Raw genomic sequence first — 17,967 nt, forward strand, 5'->3', positions numbered from 1 at the left:
TTTTTCTGTTTCCTTCTTTTTTAGTCTTCTAGGTTCAAATAAATCAGACAGCATGGGTCTCCATTTTCATGAAAATTATTGACTTTTCAGAGAATATTCTAGAGATTTAAAACCTTGTGACATGTATTTTGATACCTGGCAAATATTAACATGAGGTTCATCAAGATTATACCAATATCTTCAAGCTCATTCCATTTGGATTATAGGAACACATTTGCATTTAGGACTACATAAGCCAAAGGTAACTTTATCTCCTACCAGTGAAGAAAGTCTACATGATAATTTTCTCATTATTTGTGTTACAGCATCAATATTTGCAGAAAATTTTGGGCCAAGCTTCACCAAAGGTGAAGGCTTCTTCTCTGTCTTTGCCATTTTTTTCCCAGCAGCAACTGGGATCCTAGCTGGTGCCAATATCTCGGGAGATTTGGAGGTATGTTGTTTTCTGTGCTTTGTAATTCTAAGAAGCAATGGTACAGTTTCTCAGGACAGGGAGCTACAGACATCAACAGTGACCATGTTTCTCTATAGATTTCAAAGCTATAAGATTTCTTCAAGGTTTCCTAGTTATTTAAAAAGTTCTCTCTCTTAATGACAAATTGTACTGCCAAATTATCCTATTCCTGATAGATCTTCCAAAAGTCTAATTCAGTAAGCTGAGCCACTGGAGAGGCCCCCTCTGTGACTTTACCTAGTTGCAAAGATTGGGAAATGTAATCTCTAGTTGGACAGCCATGTGCCCAGGTAAAATTTTAAGGAAATCTAGTATTATTGCAGGGAGTTCTAATATTAAAGGGTGGGCTTCCCTGGTAGCTCAGTGGTAAAGAATCCACCTGCAATGCAGGAGACACAGGTTTGATCCCTAGGTCGGGTAGATCCCTTGGAGAAAGAAATGACAACCCACTCCAATATTCTTGCCTGGAGAATCCCATGGACAGCGGAGCCTGGCGAGCTCCTCACAAAAGCCTCACAAAAGAGTCAGACACAATTTAGTGACTCAACAACAACAGCAACAGTATTAAAATGAGGAAGGTGAGAATGGATATTAAAGGACAATAAATAATCTTTACCACATATGAAAAAAATAGAAAACACAGGTTTTACCTCAATAAATTTACAATCAACTTTGGAAGACTAGAAATATTTGCAAGTTATCAGGGGAGATATATGTACATACTGTATATATATACATATGTATGTGTATATATATATATATATATGCAAACTGAATGCATTGTCCAAGTAGATTATGAAATAAAAATAAAGAAGAAATAATTACATTAGGAACAATTTTTGCAATGAAGAAACTTTTGAGCAGTAAGTAAAAGCAGCTGATTACTGACAACAATCAGGAAATGTAAGGGTATTCCAGGAAGAGAAGACAAAAGGACAGACAGGCAAGGGAAAATTGTGGGACCAGGAAGGGGTCTCTCATGATTCAAGTGGAGAAGCCCTGATAGGCTGAGTATCCTTACAAGGTAAGGAGAAAGGCATTTAAAGGGGCCTGAGTGAGAGATGTTTGCTCTATAATATAACTTCATACAAGTGGGGACTTTGCCTTTGGTTTTGTTCAGTGCTGTGTCCTTGGAGCTAGCAAAGCTTCAATAAATATTTATAGAGTCAATGAACAAAAGCATTCACATTTGTTATATTAAGGACTACGATGCCACAGTAAATTCTTCAGCAGAGATGTGACATAAAAATGAGCATGCTGAGGCTCAGAAAAATTAAGTAATTTCTTCATAATGAAGTAAGTAAGTAGTGCTGCTTAACAAAATTTAACTCTGGACATTGAGCTTCTGGTTTCTCAAGATTTGGAAAAGTATCAGAGGTCATAGGTTTAAATTTCAGTAAACTGTAAGAACACATTGAAAGAATATTCTGTTTTCTTTGGACTAAGTTTTTATTGTTTGTTGATTAGCAGTCGGTTCAACTCAGCCAACACTTGTTACTTATACCAGGCATCAAAGACATGAAGAAGAGCTTGCTTGATCCTACTCAAGCATGTAGTTAGGGCAAGACCAGTGCAGGAAAAATGGATCAAACAGGTCAGCTTTTGTAGAGTTAGGAAAGGAACTGGAAAGGATGCTTTTTCTTTCTTTCTTTTCTTTTCTTTTTTTTTTTTACTATGATCTACAGTAAGGAAATACTATATATCACAACCAAGTGCCTACATATAAAAATTTCTCCTAAACAGTTCAATACTTTACTACAAATGATGCCCTCTGATGTTTTCACATCAGTTCTATTCTACTGTATTGTTTTCATGCTGGTTGCAACCTACCGAATTGATTCCATGTTGAAGCTCAGATTTAGCCGTTGGGGTTAAAATGGAAGGCCAACAGAGGGGAGATGTCTAGTGGGTAACTACACTAACCTGTAATTAAAAGTAAATTTTAAAAAAAGAGAGAAAGAGCTATGGGACTGGGGAACCCAAGAGAGAGGAAATCAAGAGATGATGATGCTTTAGGATGTAATAATTAACATGATCAGAAGCCAGAGGGGTCAAGCATGTTAAGGACTAAAAGATGACCACATGTTGGGATGTGGCAACCAAAGTTCTGGACTTATAGTAATAATTGTTTCTGAGAGTGAAACTAGAGCATAATAAATTCAGTTCAACTTAGTAAACGTGTTATTTGCACATTCTGGGGATATGCAAGACACTACCTCTGCTCACAACCTCAGAATCCTTCTCAAGATTCCGAGGCTCTTCAGGCTGATAGTGACAGCTAGCAGGAACTGGCACAAGGGGATGCTATACAAGGTTCCCATCCTGAACCTTCTACTTGTTAACACACTATTGATGGTCTGTAAATATGTGTGTGGGAGAAGATTTTCAAGGTACACAGATCTAATCAGGAGAGTTAAGATGCTGCTTCAGAGATGAAAGATTAGGATATGGTTGACACGCAACCAGCAGCAACCTAGTAAGACTGCTTGTACTGTGTCCCAAGGGGAAAAAAATATATATTTAATGTAAAAAGGTGAAGGAAGGTGAGATTTTGTGCTACTGCTTAAGGAATGGAAATAAACATTTGGAATGAAAACTAAGAATCTAAGTCCTGTCCTGACTAGAGGAAAAGTAGCCAGGACAGGCAGTGTGAGTATGTGACCAGACATTAAGATATTGGCATCCTGACTTATATCACATCAAGTTTGACCCTCAAGTAACTCCTAAATAAGGAAAATTTGAGCTTGTAGCAGGTCTACAGCTACATGGAAATTATCTTATGTGTAGAGTGGGGTGTGTGCTTGCTAAGTCACTTCAGTCGTGTCGGACTCTTTGTGACCCTATGGACCATAGCCCACCAGGATCTCTGTCCATGGGATTCTCCAGGCAAGGATGCTGGAGTGGGTTGCCATGCTCTCCTCTAGGGGATCTTTGTGTTTTAGGTATACCACTTCTGTTCATCTTCATGCCTCTTTTCCCTATATATATCTCCTTTCTTCCCCCTTATATCAATTCTTCAATTTTCACTGATAGCTCAAGAAACCATCACTGAAAGGAAATTTGAAACATACTATGACTGGATATTGAGTGGGGTTCATTTCAGCCATGGTTGCCCTCTTTTTCCCTCTGTGCACTACTCAGTGCACACATTCTCTTTTGGAGACAGTAGCTTGAAATGAAGAGGTTGCATATATCAGACAAATCCTGTGCACAGATATTCCTACAAGAGTGCGAAGAAATGAATGGCTACAGAATGGCTCCATAGGGCTGGCTTACTTCCCTGTGGGGACAGATTTACTTGGTTTAATTAACATTTCCAGCTGTCAGCTTGAGTCTGCATTCGTTATGAGTTGATTTTTCTGATGGATTTGATCAGCAGATTTAAGTTAATGAAACACAGAACTCAGATTTTGACTGCATTGATTGCTCACTTGTATCGATGAGTCTCATGTCCTCTGGAGGGGGAACTGATGCCTACTGGGACAGTGCTTTCCTCAGTTCAGCATTTACTAACTCCTACTCTGTGCCAGCACTGTCTTATAGGTAATGAATACATTGAAATCTCTACTTAATAATCCCTATTTAAGTTGAACTCTATTATAGAGAAGTTATGCTGCTTGGAAGTTGATTATGATATGATTCAACCCCCAAAATAGGATATAAAACAGTATATTATATATGATGTGAGCTCAGCTCAGTGAATTTATATACATTTATGGGCAAGAGAAAAGCCCATTTTCTGGTATAAGCTTAAATTTGCCTCTTTCTTTATGCCTGCCTATGGAAATTAAATATCTCGCATTGCAGTTATTCCTGAACTAGATTCCAAAACAAGAATTTGAGGGATTGGAGAATGTAGCAGATTATCCTTTTTGCTCATTCAAAAGTGATTTTTTTAAAGCAAGTCTAAGCTTAGTACAAAACAAATACACACAGAGATATATCGCCAGTGTACCAGATATGTTACATTGATATGTTACCCTGCCCCCTCAGTACTCTGTGGTCTGACACACCTGCATGAAATTCACAGGAGATTAAGGGGAGGGACAGGAAGAGGTATTAGTGAGTGAACTAACTAGCCTACTTTTCTGTAAAAACTCCCTCCTGGTCAGTTACAGATCTCTTGTTCAGCACAAAGTTCGACAGATTTCTTTATTCACTCTTGTCTTTGTCCAAAAAGAACTGGAGCTCAGCACTTTGCCATTTGCTTGATTTTTTTCTCTTTAGAACTTGCCCCAGGAAGGGTAGCCTAAAATTTTGAAAATACAGAACTAACTCCAAGTGATATCTGTTTCTTATTCCACTCTCTCTCCTTGTTCCTCTACGTTATTTTTTTCAAAGGATCCCCAAGATGCCATCCCCAAAGGAACCATGCTGGCCATCTTCATCACCACGGTCGCCTACATAGGAGTAGCCATTTGCGTGGGTAAGTTATGTTGTCTCTGGTGTCAGAATGCCAGAATTACAAGGGATCCAGTTGCTTTTCATGCCAAGTTTTATGTTTCATGGCTTTCCATGGAACATAAGTTGAAAAATTTTTAATAGACAACAATTTAAATTCCCTTGTTGGGTGCTCTAGGAGTTTGAATGCAATTAAGGTGTAACCACAGGTGTCTCTGGTACTTCCCTGCTGGCTCAGACAGTAAAGCATCTGCCTACAATGCGGGAGACCCAGGTTCAATCCCTGGGTCAGGAAGATCTCTTGGAGAAGGAAATGGCAACCCACTCCAGTATTCTTGCCTGGAAAATCCCATGGATAGAGGAGCCTGGCAGGCTACAGTCCATGGGGTTGCAGAGAGTCGGACACGACTGAGCAACTTCACTTTCACTTTCATTCTGAACTGAAGTCTCTCAGTTGTGTCCGACTCTTTGCAACCCCATGGACTGTAGCCTACCAGCCTCCTCTATCCATGGGATTTTCCCGGCAATAATACTGGAGTGGGTTGCCATTTCCTTCTCCAGTCACTTTCATTCTACCTGAACACAAAAATGGATTTTTTGCTGCTGCAGGTAATAATTCCACTGACAGGGAAGCCACCACTTCTAGCAACCTCCTCCCCTGCCTTTAGGAGGCAGGTGAGGGACAGAGTAAGAGTCCAAAACAGAACAAAACGAATAAAAACAAAAACAACAGTGACAAAACCCTTAGGAAAGTAGGAAAGATATAGAATGAATGACTGTGACTCCTCCTTGCACTGCTGTCCCTAATGTGGAAATGTCACCGTCACCAACTGGCAGGCAATCAGAACAAGACCCAGCTGCCAGCAGTGTGGGCGGCCAGCCCCCACATTGCTCAGTGAGCAGAAAATATGTGAATTTGCCTGCTGTTCTTAAACTGACTTTTGTTCCACCTGCTGCCTGCAGCCACACCTCCTCCTGGTTGGGGGTCACCTCCAGCTTGTGCCATTATTGGAGAGGAAGGAATGTGAAACATTCAGAGACGAAAATTTTTCTGTGCACACCTATGAATACAGCCCCAGGCTGGACCACTGTGGAATCCCATCTGGCCATTTAAAAGGGGACATTCTGGTCGTCCTCTGCTTACTATGAAGGAAATTGAGATAGGACATATGTTCTGAGTTGGATTCTTTGGGGCAAAAAAAAAGCAAAACAATTAACTTAGATTCTTTCTTCTCTCACTGCCTCTTATTTCCAGAAATTGGATAATGTTGTTAACTCTATTGTGACATTGCCAAGTTTAGTTACAAATCAAGGGATATTATTCCAATGATTTAGGAAATCAATACTTTTTAAATGACATTGAAATTACCTAAATTTCACAAATGGTTTTTCTTTCTCCTACAAAGTAAAAAGGAAGGGATGAATAAAGGTATAGGCCTGACTTCAGAGATTCTTCTCATTTATTGGTTCTGATGGGTAGAAAAACCTGTGTTTCTATATTTTTCTCAGGATAAGAAAAGGATATTCATGAGGTCCCTGGCCTGTCATTAGTTCAAATAATAGCTCATGGCTTGGCTTCATGGGAATTTGGGGAGTTTGATTATGCAGAAGTGAAACCACAAGATTTTTAAAAGTCAGCTCAGCCTAAATAAACAGTGCAAAAAGGACTGGATAGTTTTGCTTAGTAACCAACCAACACTTACAATTTCAAGTATCTAAGTAGAGGTTGGTAGGCCACTTCTCAGGGCTATATAGAAAGGGTTCCTGCACTGATCATTTTAAATGACTCTTTCAGCTAAAGGATTCAATAAGTTTTAAGTCTTTCCTTGATTCAAAGAGTATAAATTCAAAGAGTATGAGCTCTATAATTGAGAGTTCCCATTAATATCTATTACTGGAATGTCTCTTAAAATAATTAGCAAGAAATGAGAACTCACCTGGCTGGAGACTGAAAAGCAAAATGAACAGTTTCATTGATTGGCATTTAGTTTGTAAAGTATTTACCCTTCAAGTAGTTTGGAAAAGTTTATATATATATTTCACAGCTATATTCATATCTCAATAATCCTATCAAATACATAATGGCAGAGGATACAGTTAGAAAAATTCAGAAGAAAAATAAATAATTTAAATATATATGTCAAGAATCTTTAAAATGCACATAACTCCATTTTGAGGAATCTATCCTAAAGAAATACCTCGAATTACAGAAGAAAAATTGTATGCACAAAGATGTTCATAGGATGTTTGTTACAGAAATTAACTCAAAGGTACAAAACTAATAAACTGAGATAAATACTTGATATAGCAGTATTTGACCATGACTAGTACCTGGGAAGGGCTTCCCATGTGGCTCTAGTGGTAAAAAATCCACCTGCCAATGCAGGAGAGATAAGAGCAGATTGGATCCCTGGGTCAGGAAGATCCCCTGGAGGAGGGTACGGCAACCCATTCCAGTATTCTCGCCTGGAGAATCCCACGGACTGAGGAGCCTGGTGGGCTACAGTCTATGGGGTCACACAGAATCAGACATGACTGAAGGGACTTAGCATGCATGCACGCATTACCTAGGAAATCTTAACATTTTATCCCCAAATATTTTCTGTATCTTTTAAACCATTGAAATTTCATAAAAAGTAAAAGTATAATGGTTTAAGAAATTATACAAAGAATACCATTAGCTGAAAATAAGAGCTCAGTTCTCTTAATTACTAGTATTCAATAATGTCATCCCTTGGTTCCCTTACAGATGAGGAAATAAATCCTTCTCTCTGGAAAGCTCCCAATCAGTAGCATTAACCTGGAAATCTGAACTGAATAAATATTACATACAAAGCACTGCTATGTGCACTTCAAAAAGGAAAGAAGTCTCAGTCCCAAGCATCTTACAGAGGCAGGCAGAAAGCTGAGACTTTGACCACCCAAGGACACCTTAGAGATAGGGGCTGCTCCCAGGCCTCAGAGGATGGGAACTTTCAGGTATCACATCAGAGGAAATATTGACCATGAAAACAGGATAGGTCAAAGCAAACTAAGTATGTTTTCAGAAGAAAAACAAGTGTGCATGCTCAGTCGTGTCTGACCCTTTGTGACCCTATGGACTGTTAGTCCAGCAGGTTCCTCTGACCATGGAATTTTACAGGCAACAATACTGGAGTGGGTTGCCATTTCCTCCTCCAGCGGATCTTCCCAACCCAGGGTCGAACCCACATCTCCTGAGTCTCCTGCATTGCAGGAAGATTCTTTACCGCTTGAGTCTTTGGGGGATATCTGAACCCTTCAAGTAAGGAAATGACAAACCTTGTTGTGTTCCCAGGGGCTTGTGTGGTCCGAGATGCCACTGGGAGCGTGAATGACACCATCATTTCTGGGATGAACTGCAATGGTTCAGCAGCCTGTGGGTTAGGCTATGACTTCTCAAGATGTCGACATGAACCGTGTCAGTATGGGCTGATGAACAATTTCCAGGTTGGAACTTCAAAAATTAATAATGTTTACTGCTATTGCTTCCATTTTTTAGAACATCATGTGTAATGAAACTTCTGACTCTCCAACAGATTGGTTATCGACTGATTCGAATTCAGCAAGGAATAGTTTGTGTGGGAGGAAAGGGAGTCCTATAGGCATTCATTATGTGGTTACACTCACTGTGGTGGTGCGAGAACAGGCAGTTGTATGAATTGCATCACCCAGGGAAAGATTACCACCCGCCATTATGCATCTTCCAATCAATCATGTAAGATTTCCTGGTGGGCAGATGGAGAGACTTCAATTAGTTAGCACTTGGAACGCATTTCATGCCTGGGCTTCACTCAGGAAAAGCCTCTGTGATGGTCCTGGAGTGTATGGAGGCAAGGCCAAGAGGGGAACTGTGAGTGGCGGAAAGGGGAGAAGAATGAGGGGCGGGGAAGGAACCAGGGCAGTTGGGGAGACTGTGGAACTTAAAACAGATTAATTTGCCTGAATGATTGGTGAGCAGAAGGAGAAGCAAATTTGTTGTCAAGGCTTCATTCATCTACTTTAATAACCAACAAAGAGAAATTAACTCAGCTGAAATCATTATTACAAATATGACTTAAATTGATAGAATCTCATCATGTCTCAGACCTCAAATTATGTTTAATGAGCACAGGAAAAGCAAAGATTTGAAAAGCTTCTATGTGCAGGAAGAACAAGAAAGGCTAATGCCTTTTAAAAAGATTGGTAAGCAGCTGAGTCCCTCCCCAGACTTTATTAAAATACCACTTTCTGCTGGATAGAATTTCCCGTTGACCAAGAAACAGATGCCCAGAAAGGACAGAGGGGAAAAAAAACAAAAATCCTTGAAATCATTTCCTTGTTTATTCTTTCCAGTATCTTCTGGACATATTGTGGTGAGCATTTGTTCCTTTTATCCAAAAACAGCAACAACAAAGGCATTTCCATTTTGAAAAAAAAACGACTATTAAGAACTCAGAATGAAGCAGGGGGGAAAACATCTGATTAGAAGCAATTAGCTTACAAAAGAGATTCGAAACCCCAGAAAGTGGAAAGGGAAGCATTTGCATTAAAATTTGGCTCAAATTTTTGTTTTCACTCTGTTGGATGAGTCTCCTTACTTGAACCTCTCTCCTCAAGGTCATGAGCATGGTATCAGGGTTCGGCCCCCTCATCACTGCTGGGATCTTTTCTGCAACGCTCTCCTCGGCCCTGGCCTCCCTCGTCAGCGCGCCCAAAGTGTTCCAGGTGACATACGCATAAGAGCACGTGCCTCTCCCTCCCTCTGAGATATCCGCTCTCACTGGTGATCATTTTCCATCATTTTCTGAAACAGTTTAATGTTTGCATCTGGCTCCGATGCTATGTCTGCCACATAGTCGAGATCGATTCAAATAATATAAAGAATGATAAACTGCAGTGTTAACTTGTGCTTCATATTGTGTGTCACTTCGTCTTTTCCCCAAATCTTGTTTGAATAGCCCAGGGAAAATGACTCTGCATAGATATAAATGACGAATTTCTCCTCTTTTCCATTAGGCTCTGTGCAAGGACAACATCTACAAAGCTCTGCAGTTCTTTGCAAAGGGATATGGGAAGAACAATGAGCCCCTGAGAGGATACTTTCTTACTTTTGTTATAGCCATGGCGTTCATTCTTATTGGTTTGTAGTTTTCTTGTTCTTACTGAAAGCCAACAAATTCTTCCAATTACTCATAGGGTTTTCCTGTGACCTTGAGAAATTATCTGTTTTATGTCTAATACTGCTTTTGGGAATATTGCAATCTAAGAAGGAAATGAGAAATCCTTGTGTGTGGAGGGCCTTGGAGGACTTGAGGTGGGCTTTGGACTTTAATCTCTTCTTTGAATCTGAATGTTGGAAATCCATCCAACCAAATGCAACTAACTCCTTCCTTGGACCTGCCGGATACTGTCTAATCCCACATTGCATCCAGCTGCCACCTGTCCTTACATCTCCTGGCCGCCAGCAGGAGAGCTGAAATGTCTATTCTCAAAATGTGGCCTGCTGACCACAAAATGTGGTCACCTGTGGATCTGGAAAATTGTGGATCGGTCACACCCAGTCCCACAGCTAGAATCTCTGGTCATAAAGAATCTGAATTTTTACAAGTTCCCAAAATTCATAGACCACTAATATTTGAGAACCACTTACCTTGGCTCTTTCTCCCTAAGCAATATAGAAACAGCTACATAATCTCAAAGAGGCACACACCTCAAAGTTAGCCTGCACATTCCTCACTCCTCCTTAAGGTACCACCATTGCAGGTGAGCAGAAGGCAAGGATGATAGTAACTATGCATACACAGGCAGAGTCAGATTCAGCAGTAGTGCCAGACAACGAGGGCTTCTCCTCATCCCATAAACTCAGAAAGTGACTATAATTCATGCATCCTCATAAGATTTCCACAAGGTTGAAGAGGGGAACATATGACTCTCCCTGTCTACACATAATCACTTTTTTTTTAATCTATGTTTGTTAGATTTTTTTAAAAAATAAATTAAAAAGTAATTATGTGTATATATGTTTCAATTATAATTTAAACTTTAAGACTTCAGTTATTGTCCTAGACTTCAGTTAAGTGATCAAATAGCCCCAGATTTTTAAAATTGCATACGTTAAATAATAGTCTTAATGTCACTCTCAGAACGCAGTGGATCAGCTTCATGGTGGCAGCTTTGTGGCAGCTATTTTTGCCTACTTTCTTGCTGACATCCATGTTCCTACAGTCACACTCAGCTTCCATCTGCATCTTCTTCACTGAAGGTGGAAGCTGTCTGATCTTCAGATAAATGAGAACATCTCTAAATTATTTTTTATATTATACAGTAAACATCCCAGCTAGGATTTAACCATACTGGATATTTACCTACTGAGGTAAAACTTTTTTTGGCAAACCTTCAGAGGTAAAGCTCTCTAGAGATGTAGAAAAGTAGGAGTGACTAGCAAAAATTCTGAAAGTCAGAGAGAGCAAGCTGGGTATATGCAGAGATATATCCTGTTAGATGGTTCGGATGTACAGGTGTTTAACTAACCTGTCACCCTGTAGAACATTTTGATTCTATCCATGCTCAGTCACTAAGTCGTGTCCAACTCTTTTCAACCCCATGGACTGTAGCCCGCCAGGCTCCTCTATCCATGGGATTTCCCAGGCAAGAATACCAGTGTGGGTTGCCATTTTCTTCTCCGACAGATCTTCCTGACCCAGGGATCAAACCCACATCTCCTGCATTGGCAGGTGGATTCTTTAACACTGAAGCACTTAGGAAACCGTTTGATGGTATACAAAGCAGATAAAGGGCCCTGGATTTGGTACCTCTGCAATAGCCACAGGGAATTTTGTCATCTGCCTGGTTTCCAAACTTTATATCCACTTCCACTTGAATTTTCTGTGGGTAGATATCTGGTAGATTGTCTATTTTATTGGTGAGTTTTCTTGTTTCTTACTTTACAGAAACTTTGGTTGAAAATACATTTCAAATGAGTGCAGACCCAAAGAAAAATCACAACCTTCTTAAACTTTGACAGATGCTAGCTGTGGTTTCAATTTCCAAATAAAGTCAAACTTCCAGACTGTAACAGCTGTTCAGCCCCTGGTCTCATCACTCATATGTACATACTCGATTCTGCTTCCTTCACAGCGGAACTGAACACCATCGCTCCCATCATCTCCAACTTTTTCCTGGCCTCATATGCACTTATTAACTTCTCCTGCTTTCATGCCTCTTACGCCAAATCTCCAGGTAAGTTGACTTTTCAAAACTAAAATAAACCTAAGCAAACAACTTCGTTCGTCTCAACAAGATGAAATAAGTCAGCGAAAACCACTGAATCTGTGTTTATATGCTTCCTTATATCCTAGTGGGCAGTGTAATTCACTTTCTTTTGGTGAGTTGGGGGCTGACTTCTGAAATAGAAAAAGAATCATTTGAGCAATGGCCTTTTTGACCAACCGTAAAGTCAATTTTCTCCTGCGGCAATAAATTATTCATTGCAAGAGAAACCACATTTATTGCAGCAGTAGAAAAACACCACTATTTATTTCCAGGGTGAAAGTGACCACAGAAGTGGAATGAATGTGTATATTTGAAACTTTCTTACTGTCAATTTGTTTTCTGCCCATGGTGCAGAAGAGAAGGATGAGTAGCTCCCATAATCACCTGCTGAGTACAGGCAGTGCAGATTCACGCTGAAGCTGGTGACACCCCTGCACTCCTCAGACTGTTGTTTAAAGTGGTGAGAAATTTCACACCAAAGAACCTCCCCCTGTCTTTGTCACCTCTCACCTCTTCTTTGCTTCCACTGGCCATTAGAATGTTTTCGCCTTTCCATCAGAAGAGAGTGGAAAATTCTTCACTACAAGGACTTTTGTTGAGGATATAAACACATCTTCACTTTTCAGGGTCTGCCAGGAACTCAAGCCTCCTTTGGAAAACCTCCTGCCAAAATATAGATGGAAGGGGAGCCTTCATCTACTCAAGGCCACTAGGCTCCAGAAGATGACAGAAGTTTTGTTTCTGTTTTGTTGCCTTGTTTTAAGCAGAGAACAGGAGGTTCTAGTCAGTGAAGATGACAGATGATAGAAATGTGTGCTTCCACGCCACGCTGTGTTCCTTTTTTAAAACCACAGTGAAGTAATAGAGGTTGGCAGGGGTAAGAATGGAAAGCAATGAGGAAAGAGGAAGAGGGAAAAGGGGAAGCCTAGAAAAGCACAGAGATAACATGGATACCAAACCCAAAAGATGACTCTGTCTTTCTCCTTCCCTCTCTTTCTCCTTCCCTCTTTTTCTCCTCTCTCTTTCTCTCTCTGACACACAAACACCCACACACAGAGAAAAATAAAGGCATTTCCAGTGATGTTCTTGTAGTGTGATTTCCATCTTGTGGCCATTTTGGAGACTGCTTCTGAAGAAAGAAAGCTCTGTTGTATTTTGGCAACTCCAAATTTAAAAATATACTTTGTGTGTGAGTGTGGAGACTCAGTCGTGTCCAACTCTTTGTGATCCCATGAACCATAGCACGCAAGGTTTCTCTGTCCTTGAGATTTCCCAGGCAAGAATACTGGAGTGGGTTGCCATTTCCTTCTCCAGGGGATCTTCTCGACCCAGGGATCAAACCTGCATCTTCTCCACTGGCAGGCGGATTCTTTACCCACAGACCAAATGTGCCCTTCAAGTCACAGCTTCTTTACCACGATTGTACTGTCTCCCAGCTTCTTTCTATTCAGGGAACTAATAGAACACAGTAACCCCCCATGCATGTATGAAAATATTTGTCACTGTGTGTTTTCATTGCAAAATGTGTGATATATTAGTGTATCGGGTTTAAAAAGCCATTGCAGAAAAATTTCTCCCTCTTTTGCCATAGATTGTTATTTCTGAAAGGGCAAGCACGATCCTCTTAGGGTGAAAGAAGAGCTAGCATGAAATAGCGGATATCTGATGGCTGCTCTGCCTTCTCTGCAGGAAAAAGCCCATTATCTTAACCTCCTCTTTCTTGAGCCACTAAGGTGTCCCCGCTGGCCTGCTGTTCCCCACTCTTTCCATCTCTCCTGCCTCCTTTCAACTCTTGATGACATAGATACCAGATGCTTAGGGTTTCGTTGTTTGGGAAGAAATCCTGGCATCCAGGAAGTGTAGAGGGGCCTCAAGTGACACATTTTCTACATTTCACAGCATTATTTTTTGGTGTGATTACATCTTCATAAGCCAGGGACCAAGACACAGAAAACTAATAACAGAGTTAGGAACTTGATCAAAAAGTTCTGATTTTTCATGCTGCGGAATAAAAAAAATGTTACCTATACTCTAAAAATACACAGTGGTATGATGGTATAGTGTGGACATTTTTCTTGTGCACATAGATTTTTTATTTTAATTTCAGGATGGAGACCTGCATATGGTATTTACAACATGTGGGTGTCTCTCTTTGGAGCTGTTTTGTGCTGTGCGGTCATGTTTGTCATCAACTGGTGGGCGGCTGTCATCACCTATGTCATTGAGTTCTTCCTCTATATATACGTGACTTACAAGAAGCCAGGTAAGATAAGAAGGATTGCACAGAGCACTCTCTAACTATCCATTCACTCAGCAAATGTTTATTTGGCACCTCCTGTGAATAGGTGTGCCGTGTGTATGGCAGATATTAATAATGTAATGTGATAATACAATAGTTACCCTTGTTGAACACCTATTGTATACCGTGTGCTGCTGAATTCTCACAATAGTGCTGTATATTAGGCATTATTAGTCTCATTTCAGAGATGAAGAAACTTGAGTTCAAAGAGGTGACCACTCACTGAGGTGACCACCAGGATGAGAAGCAGCTGATATTTTAAGGAGAGTGTATTGATACCAAACCCCATAAGCTTTCTACTGATATAATCCCTTAGGACACCAACTCTGTCCCCACTTCGAATTCCCTAGATCCACCGGGGCTGGACAGGCGCCACTTGCCGGGGTCCAGCCCCGGTGGATCCAGGGAATTCGAAGCGGGGACGGAGTCAGCGTCCTAAGAAAGAACTATTTAATTAGAAGAGAGGGATTAGGAAGGAATAGTGTAGTAGGAAAATTAGTGGAGAAAACAGGCTGAATAACTTGGTTTACGCAGAGAACCAATAAAACTCCGAGACAAGGAGTTGGCACCACCTACGTAGGCCACCAGCACCCACTTGAATAGCAGAGGGTGCCCTGTCTTGGGCTCCCTCTCGTTTGGGTCTTAGAAGCCAGGGCAAAATTAGCAGGCTTGGCGAGCCTCCACGCTCCAGATGGGAATTCAGCCAGAAGGTGAGAGAAAGAACGACATGAGGAGACCAGTCTTTCCAGGAACTGATCCCATTTCTTTATTTTTCAGGTCCACTTTTATACTTTCAGTTATACATAACTTTTAGTTATACATTTAGGGATAAATGTAAGAAACAGAGTCACGCAGGGTCAGCTGCTCCGACCCATATCTAAAGACAGTGTTCTTTGCATATCTTTGTTCTTACAAGGGTCTTACGTTTGTTCACAATATCTTCTGGTCTGGAGACTGATTAACATTTTATGGCCATACCTTACTTTCTATTGATAAAGGTTAGTTGATCTGAAAACTTGTTTCCCCTTAAGATCTACTTAGTCTTAAGACAGTGATAAAGTTACATTCTTACATAGCAAGGACACATGATTTATAATCAAAGAAAGAGGAGTACAGTGATCTATAACGAGGAGAAAATTCATTAACTCAAAAGTCTAGTATTCAGTTCAGTTCAGTTACTCAGTCGTGTCCGACTCTTTGCGACCCCATGAATCGCAGCACACCAGGCCTCCCTGTTCATCACCATCTCCCAGAGTTCACTCAGACTCGCATCCATCGAGTCCGTGATGCCATCCAGCCATCTCATCCTTGGTCGTCCCCTTCTCCTCCTGCCCCCAATCCCTCCCAGCATCAGAGTCTTTTCCAATGAGTCAACTCTTCACATGAGGTGGCCAAAGTACTGGAGTTTCAGCTTTAGCATCATTCCTTCCCAAGAAATCCTAGGATTGATCTCCTTCAGAATAGACTGGTTGGATCTCCTTGCAGTCCAAGGGACTCTCAAGAGTCTTCTCCAACACCACACTTCAAAAGCATCAATTCTTCAGCGCTCAGCCTTCTTCACAGTCCAACTCTCACATCCATACATGACCACAGGAAAAACCATAGCCTTGACTAGACGGACCTTAGTCGGCAAAGTAATGTCTCTGCTTTTGAATATACTACCTAGGTTGGTCATAACTTTTCTTCCAAGAAGTAAGCGTCTTTTAATTTCATGGCTGCAATCACCATCTACAGTGATTTTGGAGCCCCCCAAAATAAAGTCTGACACTGTTTCCACTGTTTCCCCATCTATTTCCCATGAAGTGATGGGACCGGATGCCATGATCTTTGTTTTCTGAATGTTGAGCTTTGAGCCAACTTTTTTGCTCTCCTCTTTCACTTTCATCAAGAGGCTTTTTAGCTCCTCTTCACTTTCTGCCATAAGGGTGGTGTCATCTACATATCTGAGGTTATTGATATTGCTAACATCAAAACTACTATATTTCCTTTTCTACCTTCCAATCATATCGATTAACATACTCCCAGGTGCCTAAGGATATGGAGGCCTGATGGCAATCATTAACTCAGCAATAAAACCCTTCACCAACATAATTTCTAACTAACTCACTAGTGCTATACTAATAATTTTCTAACGTCTCAAAAGAATCTGGTTTTAGAAAGTTTAAAGCATCTTGTGCTTCTCACGTTTGGGAGGCTGTAAACAATCACATGTGGCCAGATAATCCTGTCAGGCAGGCTAGAGAGCCATCAGAGGAGTTTTTGGACTGAAACACACCCAGGAGATTTACTAACTGGAGTCCTAAGTTAACTCCTTTACAGAGAGAGGTGGTGGGGGATAGCCCCCCATAAAGTCAGAGGTGTAGGTAAGAGCATAAAGCAGTAAAGTAGGCAGACTCTGGTTCTGGGGGTAGATGCTCGGGAACAGGGTGTCTCCTGAGGCTCAATCCTGCCTTTGCGTATGCTGAGCCTCCTTCCTCATGACCTTTGCCACAGGTGGAGTTCCTCACGCTGGCTCCTGGCATAATCCTTCTATATCTGATAAATGAGATATAATCCCTGTCCTCAAGAAGCACAGACTCACACATAAGCAATTAACTACACAACAGTATAGCAAGCACCGTGAGAGTGACATGAACAAATTACTGAGAAAAGGAGAGGAAGTGACTAACCGTGATTATTGTTAGTCTAAATCAAGTCTGACTCCTTGCCATCCCATAGACTGTAGCGCACCTGGCTCTTCTGTCCATGGAATTATCCAGGCAAGAATACAGGAGTGGGTAGCCATTTCCTTCTCCAGGGCATATTCCCAACCCAAGGACTCAATCCGAGTCTCCTGCATTGCACACGGATTCTTCACTATCAGGGAAGCTCTAACTGTGATTAGCATTGTCCAGGAAAACTTCCCCGGTTCATGGCTTGTGTTCCCAGGGTCAGTCACTCGGTTGGTACTTATAAATACCTGTTGAATGAACAAATAAGCTACTTAAAAAAAAAAAAAGGCAAGAGACTAGGGGTTGGTAAATCAGATGGAGCCAGGGATGGCTACTGTAGGCAGAAGAAAAGAGTGTGAGTAAAGTTAGGAAGCGTGCAAGTATCAGGCATATTTAAGGACTGCCAAGGCTTATAAACAGAGAAACTTGGTGGGCTACAGTCCATGGGGTTGCAAAGAGTCAGACACAACTGAGTGACTAAGCGTAGCATACACCAAGGCCTTTAGCATGATGGAGTCCTCAGGTGATGAGAAGGGGCCTGAGGTGAGCCTTGGAAGGTGAGTAGATCGGGCCAGATAAAAAGACACCTAAATGTCATGCTAAAGAATCTGGAGCAGCAAGAAGGTGCCCTTGATCATTCAGTTGAATCTGGACTTCAGATGTTATCTTTAGACCCAGTGAAAGGGATTGACGCTTGGAGAGGCTAGAGATTAAGGAGTACAGTATTCGGCGGTCTAGTCTCAGGGGCCAGACAGACCCTCAGCTACCCTCACATGCTCCTGACCCTTTCTACACAAGTATAGTAGAAAAGAGAAGGTAGTAACTATTTT

The 17,967-nt window shown here is 41.1% G+C and overlaps 1 protein-coding gene across 1 annotated transcript in view; it reads left to right on the forward strand.

The window, feature by feature from the left end:
* The window catches only part of SLC12A1 (solute carrier family 12 member 1), an 89,546-nt gene that overhangs the window by 24,601 nt on the left and 46,978 nt on the right, over positions 1–17,967 (forward strand). Inside the window, 7 exon segments of the mRNA XM_018054169.1 lie at positions 306–433; positions 4,796–4,880; positions 8,172–8,323; positions 9,473–9,580; positions 9,872–9,995; positions 11,993–12,094; positions 14,235–14,390. Coding sequence (XP_017909658.1) covers positions 306–433; positions 4,796–4,880; positions 8,172–8,323; positions 9,473–9,580; positions 9,872–9,995; positions 11,993–12,094; positions 14,235–14,390 — 855 coding nt within the window.

This window comes from Capra hircus, chromosome 10 (genome assembly GCF_001704415.2).
Source record: "Capra hircus breed San Clemente chromosome 10, ASM170441v1, whole genome shotgun sequence".
Lineage (NCBI taxonomy): Eukaryota > Metazoa > Chordata > Mammalia > Artiodactyla > Bovidae > Capra > Capra hircus.